Source organism: Sorex fumeus, unplaced genomic scaffold, assembly GCF_029834395.1.
Source record: "Sorex fumeus unplaced genomic scaffold, SorFum_2.1 ptg000047l, whole genome shotgun sequence".
Classification (NCBI taxonomy): domain Eukaryota; kingdom Metazoa; phylum Chordata; class Mammalia; order Eulipotyphla; family Soricidae; genus Sorex; species Sorex fumeus.
Genome location: NW_026606104.1, coordinates 38,791,969 through 38,801,095, shown reverse-complemented (window position 1 = coordinate 38,801,095; position 9,127 = coordinate 38,791,969). Strand labels below are relative to the sequence as shown.

At 60.7% G+C, this 9,127-nt stretch overlaps 1 protein-coding gene across 1 annotated transcript in view; it reads left to right on the top strand.

Moving 5' to 3' along the window:
- Nucleotides 1–209: 209 nt before the first annotated feature.
- The window catches only part of HSPG2 (heparan sulfate proteoglycan 2), a 106,668-nt gene continuing 97,750 nt past the window's right edge, over nt 210–9,127 (top strand). The window contains exon 1 of the mRNA XM_056122777.1: nt 210–352. Within this exon, the coding sequence (XP_055978752.1) occupies nt 290–352 (63 nt within the window). The 5' untranslated portion in view covers nt 210–289. The remainder of the gene's footprint in view (nt 353–9,127) is intronic.

Below are 9,127 nucleotides of genomic sequence, written 5' to 3'. Positions count from 1 at the left end.
GGCGGGGCTAACAAGCGGGAGGGGGCGGGTTTGGCGAGCTGCCGGGGCGTGGCCGAAAGCGGGGGCGGGGCTGGTGGGCACTCGGGGCGTGGCCGCGGGCCGGGGGCGGGGCTGGCGGGCGGCCGGGGCGGGGCCGCGGGCCGGGGGCGGGCCGGCCGGGCGGCCGGGGGCGGGCCGGGCGGGGCGGGGGCGGCGGGCTCGGGCCGCGGCGCCCCGAGGACTCGCAGGCTGTGGCCAGCGGGCGGCTGCGGGCGGGCGCCGAGAGCGAGTGAGCCGAGCCGGCCGGGCCATGGGGCGGCGGGCGGCGGGCGCGCTGCTGCTGGCGCTGGTGCTGCACGGGCGGCTACTCGTGGTGAGTGTGCGGGGCCGAGGGGCTGGGGGCGCCCCGGGCCCCCGAGATCGTCGCGCCCGCCAAAGTTGGTGGCGGCGCTCGAGACTGTGTGCCTGGAACTCTGGTTCAGGACGGTGGTGCCCGCCAGGGACCGCTGGCCGGTGCTGGCCGGTGCCACCCTGCGCGCCCGCGCTGTACGGAGGGGCGCGTGGGGGACCCTAAGTGGGAGCGGGAGCGGAGCCGGCCGGCGTGGGTCGTCCGGCCACGTTGCCGAGTCTCCGCGCCGCTCCGAGCGTGGCCTGGCCTGCCGTTCCAAGGGAACGTGCGGAGAGACTTGGAACTTGGCAGGGTGAGGGCGCCCCTTTCAGCGCCAAATTGGAGAAGGGGCACTCAATGGTGATGGGGACCCTCGAGGGAACTTTACCCGATTGTGCCCTCGGGACTCCTGTACGCAGCAGGCGTGAGTCCCAGCCCTGCACCGTAAAGGCTTGTGGCGGACACACACAGGGTCCCGGACTCCTGCTGCCCAGAGCCCGACACAGTGTGTGCCCGCCATCAAGCTCGCACCCACCTCTCAGAGCCCAGCACCCGTGCAGAAGGCAGCGCAGAATGCGCGGCCTCGAAGTGCTCGGGCCAGAAGGTGGTTGGCCAGACTGCTGGAATGTGCCCGAAGGTGGCCCGTGCCAGGACTCTCAGAGGATCTATTTCCCCAGCTGCCCCTCTCCTGGGTCTGGGTGGTGCAGTGGCGGCCTGGAGCCCCTGATCTTATGGGGCTCCTTGCAGGAGAAAAGCATTCCTGGGCTCAGGACTCTCCAGGCCTAGAAGGCTCTTGGGCCAGGAGGGACTCTGAGGACCTGTGGAATCGAGAGAAGCAGGGTGGGGTCAGTGGGCAGAGCTGGTGGCAGCTGTGGGCGGGGGCACATCTGAGGTACTCGGCCTGTGGAGAACCACAGAGCTTCCCCCCTCTTTGAGGTGTTCCTAGGCCCCTGCCTCCCACTCCCCCTTGCTAAGACAGGGACTTTTCTAACAGGGCTATTGACTGGGTCCCTGCCCTCCCCTCTCTCGCCTCTGCTCTCCTGACTCACTTTAGCATCCACCCTAGGACTGTCCCCTCAGTGCCCTTGCCTCTCCCACCCAACACCTCCCGGACCCCACTCCTGGGCTGGCTCCCAGCTGGGCAGCCTCGTCCATCCTCTCTTACTTGGCCTTTCCAGCCAGCAGATCGGCAGGGCTCATCCTGTTCTCCCCAGTCTTGATCTGAGCTTAGAGCACAGCACAGCTCAGTGCAGTGGCCAGTAGAGGCTGTTGGAGAGGCACATAAGGCTGTGACCCCTCCCTTTTGCTTTTGACCCTTTCTTCCTTTCGGGGGTCAGCCCGACCAGGGGTCTTGAGCAGGCCTTGGTTACGGTTGTTTGTCAAGACTGAGGAGGGAAGTTGTGGGGATTCCTCTTTCCTGGCACTGACACGTCCAAAAAAATGAGGCACAGGTTCTATCTCCTTCCCCTGACCCTCCCCCAGCCCCAGCCCCAAGCGGAGCACTGCTCCCCAGGGCTCTGCAGCGGCAGGCAGGCAGGCAGGCAGGCGTGGGGAGGGGGTGGAGCTGTTTCCTGCGTGAGGGAAGACTTTCCATGGAAATCCCAGACTCATCTCATCCCCTTGTTCATTCAGCACATCTTCATTGAGCAGCATCCACAGTGCAGGGCAGTGCTCCCCTCGCAGTCGAGGGGCCGGGGTGTCTGTGAGCGAGAGGAGGCCCTGTTCTGCTCCCCCCGAGCTCAGAGCAGGAGACTGGTCCTCAGCACCCACACTGCTCTGCTCTGCTCCATCCAGGTGTGTGGCCGAGGCCGGGATAGGGCTTGACCTCTGCACGCACATGCACACCCCAGGTTGGATCCCAGCTCCATTCTGGGTGTGTCTTCTGGGGCAAGTTCCTGTCTCTGAGGCCCCATTTCCACGTCTGTAAAATAGGGGTAAGGCATGTAGGTTGTAAGTAACGGCTAGTTTATCGCCGTCTGCAGGCCGGCTGTGAGCCCGTGTGAGTAGGGCATGGGAGGAGGTGTGATGGTCCCTAGAGAGCTCATGACATCACTGGGATCAGGAAACGGGGGTCTGTGAGTAAGAGGGAGAGTCATTTCAATTATTCCATGGTGGGGAGAGGTCTGCGGGGGAGGGGGACCAGGCCTGGGTGACTCAGCCTTGGCCCGCTGACCCCTTTTCCTCCTGCTGGGCCTTAGCCCTTCCTTTCTGGAGGCCAAGCCTGGCAGGAGATGTGAGTCTTGAGAGGGCCTTGGTGGTTACGGCTGTTTTCCAGACCAAGGAGGGAAGTTGCTGAGATACCTGTTTCCTGCCTCTGCTCAGGAGGCTGTGGGCAGGCTGGAGCCAGGAGGCCTCCCCTCTCCTCACCTTGCTCTGTCCTTCCCCTCCCCCACCCCGGCTTCAGATCTGCTGAGGTGGTGGGGCTGGGAATGTGCCCCAGGATCTCCAGGGAGAGAGGAGGAGGCCGGGAGATGGACCCCCCTGTCCTGCCCTAGGCTGAGCTCCCCGTGTCTGGGGAACCCAGGCCTCTGCCTGGCTTGGCCCGGGCCTGTTCTCAGGCTGAGCACAGGCAAGTTGGGATCTGTGGGTGTGAGGCCCGGCTGGGAGGCGGGCGGAAGAAAGGTGGCAGAAGGTGACGGGGTTCAGGGCTTGGCGGGAGGAAGAGGGAGGCCTTGGGGTGTCCCCAGGCTAGAGCGGGACAAAATAATATGCATTGTTCACATTGAGTGAGTGAACTGGTCCCACAGGCCCCGGTTTCTCACATCCTCAACAGGTCCCATGCTGGAGCCTCCCTCGGGACGAGGGCCAGACCCAAGGGCCGATGTCACGCAGCAGATGCTGCTCTGAGTCTGTCCCCAGCGTGCTGCTGGAGTCTGCGGCGCCCGGCCTGCTCCCTTGCAGCTCCTGCCAACTTCCCTGCGCTCGCCCCTGCTCTTTGTTTCTTAAATAGCACACACGCTCCCCTGTGGGCCTTCCTGCCACCTGGACCGCTTGTCCCCCAAATCTCTGCGTGATCCATGGCCTCACTTCCTGCAGATCCCAGCAGCTGGGCCCTCGTGTGCCTTCTCCCCACACCACTGTGATCCCCTTGTCACCATCTGACATGTGTCTTCTGTTTCCTTGGGTTCCTCCCCCATGTGCCCCCTCCCCCTCCCTCAGCTCCTCCTTAGGTATCTTTGCTCACTGCTCTTGACCACTAGTGCCTGACTGGCATGGACCGCATCTGTTGACTATGTTCACCTAGAGAGTTCACCTGTAGGGTGCCCATTCTCTGGGCAAGGCAAACTGAGACTCAGAGGCCACTGACTTCCCCGGGGCCTTTCACACATACCCACTGGCCCCACAAGCAGGCTGGGAAGCCTGGGAAACCGCCCACCCACTCCTGCCAGGCCCCCACTTGCTTGTCAGTGTTGATAAAACTGCCGTCACTGCTGTGATAAAAGGTCCCAGGTAGTGCGGGTCAGGGACAGCAGGGCCTGACCATGGGGACAGAGGCAGGCAGGGTGGGTGTGCACCATTGTCCCTGGGACCTTGAGATGCCTGCCGGGGCTGGAGGAAGGGCGCAGTCAGGGGGTGACTGAAGAGACTAAACTCCAGGGCAGTTGTGGAGGATTTACCTGTGGGTTTGTGAATTGACTATCAAGTGTTCCCTGAGACCCTGTTGCCATCTGGATCCTTCCAGGTGCTTTAAGGCACTGGGGTGCCAGGCTGGGTCCTCCCAGGTTTGGGGCAGGAATGGGGGGGTGATGGGGGAATGGGAGTGGGGGTGGTGGGGAGGAAGAATGATGCGATGCCCTGCAGGGAGCCCTTCCCAGGGTCCCAGGCACTGAAAGATGAGTATTTCAAGGCTCTGGGACAGCCTGGCCTTGGGGGAGACATTTGGGAGAAAGGGTAAGAGGGAAAGGCCAGAATGTGGAAAGATCTGGAGGGATGATTCAGAGGGTACTTGGAGGCCAGACATGTGGTTCTGGACCCTCAGAGCACTTGGGGCCTGAGGGGCGGCTTCCTAACTCTCCCTGGCCTCGGTCCCTGCTGCCAGGGGTCAGGCTGGAGGAGGAGGCACAAGCCCACAGCTGCTTCCCCAGGACCCACAGAGCCCTCTGCCACCCCCCCCCCCCCCAGCCTGGGCCCACCCTGGCCTTCCCGCAGGAAGGGGGAGGTTGTCTTGTGCTTCCCGACCCTGCTGGCACTGTGCCCTAGTCCAGGCCCGGGCCTCGTTGATCCTGCTGCCCCCACCCCCCTACTGCTCAAATGCCCGGCTGGGGGCCCGCCGGCTGCCCCAGCGGCCAGAGCAGGCTGACTGAAACCCAGAAGAATGTGTGGAACTTGCTTCGCGGGGAGCCGCCAGCCTCACCGCCTGGCCTGGTGGAGGCAGGTCCGTGTCAATAGTGGCCTTGAGAGGGGAGTGGCTCAGGGCTGCCGAGGGTGTCTGGGCCAGGGGTGCAGTCAGGAAAGCCCTGGGAACAAGGCGGCTCTTTGAGACCTGGGAATGCGGCTGGCCCCAGGACCTGCAGCCAGCGCTGAGCCGCCCTCCTTTCCTGAGGCCTGTCCTGGCTGTGGCCGGGGATGCCCAGGCCTGAGGGGCAGGTCTTAGAGGTCCTTAGGAGTAGCTGCTACATCTTTCCCTTTTTGGTTTTGGGGCCACACCTGGCAATATTCAGGGAACCGTATGGGATGCCGAGGATTGAACCCAGGTTGGCCGTTTGCAAGGCCAGCGCGCTGCCCGCCGTACCAGCTCTGCAGTTCTAGGACCAGCTTCTTATCCGAGCCATTGCTGTGAGGCCCTGAGGGGGTGCCAATTGCCCTGTTGCTCTAAATGTTAGCAGGCGTCTGGTACACAAAGGTGTGTGCAGTGTGTGGCATGGATGAATGCACAATGATGTATGAAGTTAAATATTCGGTTTAGTCCCCTGCAGGTGTGCGTTAGACATAAACTTCTTTTAACAAACCAAGGAAACATCTCAGAGGTGTGGATCGTGTGCTTGCATGCTCAAGCCCCCAAGTTTGGTTCTCATGATTGCCTGGCCCCCTGTAGACCAGGTGGTGCCCTGGTGGTGTCTGGGCCAGGGGCATAGCCCTCCTTTCCCGAGGCCTGTCCCCAAGCTGCCCCAGGGTGGCCCTGGCATGCAGTGTACTGAGATGTTCGAACACCCAACAGTCAGACCTGCACCGCTGAGCCCAGTCTCCTGGGCCCCCTGGACATTTCTGGGGATACCTTGTAAAATTTTCATGTAGGGGGCTGGAAAGATAGGACAGTGGGTAGACTGCTTGTCTTGTACTTGGCCCACCCAGGTTCAATCCGCAGCACCCCACATGGCCCCTCAAGCACTGCCAGGAGTGATCTCTGAGTGAAGATCCCAGAATGAGTGAACCTGGAAAACCAGATGTGGCCCCAAACTTCCTCTGCCTGCGATATCTCATTTGGTGGGCCAGAGAAATGGTACAGGGGTTATTTATATTACATGTGACCAACGCAGGTTCAATCTCTGGTACCACTATGGTCCCCAATCCCCTCCAGGAGAGATCTCTGAGCACGGGGCCAGGAACAAGCCCTGAGAAACATCAGGAAGAAGCCCTAAGAACCACTGGGTGTTGCCCCAATCCCCACCTCCAGTCAATTTAGGAGACTGGGGAGTTGGAGTTGGCCTAATTGGAATGTACGTGCTCTACACACACACAGGAGACCCAGCACCCCCGCAGATCCCCTAAGCGTCTCTAGGAGTGACCCTCAAGCACAGAGCCAGGACTTGTCCCAGCTCTGCTGGATGTGGCCCCAAAACCTAAACAAGCAAACCAAAAAAAAAAAAAAAACCCAAAAAACACCCTTTTTATTTTTTTTTTAACTTAGCAAGCATTGAGCATCTTCTAAATATTTGACCCTGTTCTGCTTGCTGAGGTTATGGCAGAGAACAAAAATATCAAATTCCATCCCCTCAGGTAACTTTCTGGAGAGCTTGGGCTGTGGAGGAAGAGAGACAAACCAGTTATTATGTCAGATGGCAGTGAGTGCTGGGAAGGGAACAGGCAGGGCAGGCCAGGGCTGGGGTGCAAGAGACGTGCCTGCTGTGGCAGCCCCGGGAGGGATCCCGCAGAGAGCCAGGACACGTGTCAAGCAGGAGGCACACTATGCAGAGGCCTGGGCCTGGCCTGTGTGCAGCAAGCGTGGAAGGGAGTGTGGTAGATGCAGCCGGGGTTCCGGTGGAGCTCTGGTGTCCGGAGGAGTATAGAGAGAGACAGAGAGACACACACAGAGAGAGAGAGAGAGAGAGAGAGAGAGACAGACAGACAGACAGACAGACAGAGAGACAGACAGAGAGACAGAGAGAGACAGAGACAGAGACAGAGATAGAGAGGCAGAAGTAGAGACAGACAGACAGACAGACAGACAGACACACACACACACACACACAGAGGACCCTTATTGCTGCAAAAATGAGAATAGAGGGGCTGGAGTGATAGCACAGCGGGTAGGGCATTTGCTTTGCACGCGGCCGACCCAGGTTCAATTCCCAGCATCCCGTATGGGCCCTTGAGTATACCACCAGGAGTAATTCCTGAGTTCATGAGCCAGGAGTAACCCCTGTGCAATGCCAGGTGTGACCCATAAAGCAAAAAAAAAAAAAAAACCAAAACAAACAAACAAAAAAAACAGCGTAGAGGGCCCAGGACCAAGGCCCAGGCTGGAGACACAGGATTCTGGACCAGGGTCAGGGAATGGAAGTGGAGAAAGGGCCAGCAGGATTTATCTGTGGACTGTGTGGAGGGGACAGAGAGGCATCGAGGTGCTTGGTGAGTAGGCAAAGTCCAGGCGGAGCAGGCCAGGCGGAGATGGAAAACAGCAAAGTTTAGGGGTGGGGGAATGGAGGAGGTGGTTGGGGTTTGCGGGTCGTGGTGTCAGACTGCCTGGTGTTGGGGGAGTCAGTCTCCCCCTTCCCTGCTCTCCACCCGAGCTGGGGCCCTTGCATTGGCCTGACAGTAATCTGGCTACGTGTGCAAGGGAAAGCTGCAGACATGGATCCCTGAGGACCCCCAGACTGTACTTGTGACTTTTCGACATGTGGGACCATTCAAGTGGACGGTCCCTCCTGGCTGCAGTGGAAGCTCCTGAGGACAGGGCCTTGCTGTGCTCAAACCGGTGACAGAGTGAGAGGGCGGGTGAGTGGTTAGGGACTGGATGAATGAATGGCCTTGAGGAAACCAGCTGGCCGAGAAGGCCCCCTCCCCCGGGGAAAGGGCTCCTGGTCCCTGCTGCAGTGGGGCAAGAGAGCGAACCCTCCCAGCATGGTATTCTACCGAGACCTGGAGCCGGGGCCAGCCGAGGGCCCGTCCAGCCATCTTCCCCTCCGCTGTGCATTGCTCGTAGGAGGCCATTTCTCTGGGCTCTGGGATGGAGGCAAAGGAGGAGGCTAGGAGGGCCTGGGCTGCAAGTGGAGCCTGGAGTGGTCCCTGCGGATCTGAGCAGGAAATGGGAGTCCAGAAGCCAGTTTCCCAGGTAGACGAAACTGAATTAGGTTCAGCGTTTGGTGCCGGGCCCTGCCCTGTTGGTCTGGTTCCTATGGGGGCGAGGCCACAGCCTCTTTGGGCGCCTGCTGGGTGAAGGAGCGTCTGGGTAAAGGCCCAGAAGTCTCCGTATTGTCTCCCGCTCTCTGCTCCCCTCCCGCCTGAACTTCTAGCCCCAGGGACACCAAGTCCCCACTGCGGCCCCGGCAGCTGCAGGACAGAGTCCACCCTGATGACTCCTTCCTGCAGGCGGAGGGCAGGCGGCCACCCCCGGGTTGAACCTGGGGATAAGGTTTCCCCTTCCCAGATGTGTGCAGTTGGTGGACCCAAGCGCCAGGAGGCGTGGCCGAGACACCCTCTGGGTGCAGAGGGATGTTCATGCCCTTGACAGGAAGCGGCAGGGGCTCCCCTGAGGCACCCCCAAGCCCTGCACTAGAGGAGGGAGGTGCTTGTCCAAGGAATCCCAGGGAGAAAGTTGTCTTGTGGGGTCTCATGTACTGCACGGGGTGGCAGGGGCAGGGGGCTGCACTGCTCTAATCTGGCTCTCCCCCTCATGCTAGGGGGCCCTGAGCTGCTGGGGGGACATGTCCTTCCCCACTTGGGTGGGTCACCATTAGCTGTTTTATTTGTTAACATTGTTCCCCAACTTTCCCCCCAGCCCCAACCTGTGTGACTGGGGGAGGACTTCAGAGGTGACCTCAGGTGACCCCACTGATGCTTCTCCTGGGGTGGGGCAGGGAATTCCCAGCTGCTTCTGACCCCTTCCCTGCCCCCCTCTGTATCCCTGCCTCCTGGCCTGGAGGAGCCATCCCAAGCCCCCGCCCCCTGGTCCCGGCCTCTCCTCCCCGCAGCTGACTCATCTCTCTCCTTGTTTGGCGGTTCCAGTTTCCAAATAGTTGGGAACTGGGATCATGCGTCTTCTTGGATCCTCTCTCTGCGCTGGGTGGATTGAAGTTCTGGCCTCATAAACCCTAGCCCCCGTGGCCTCTCACCCAGCCCGCCCTGTCCCTCTGCTACCCTCGCCTTCTTGCAACTCCAGCGAGAGGTGCTGACGCTGAAGTTTTGCCTAAGGACAGATTGGTCTCCTCTTGACTCCGGGACCCCCAGGGCCTCCCCAGTGACCTCGATTGTCTGTTAATGCTCTGTGAGCGCCTTTGCCTTCTCTTGGCAGAAACTTTCACCTCTCTTGGACTGAGCAATCCTTGAAACAGCCATGGGAGATTGGCATTGTTTCACCATACAGGGGATGGCATGGGCGGG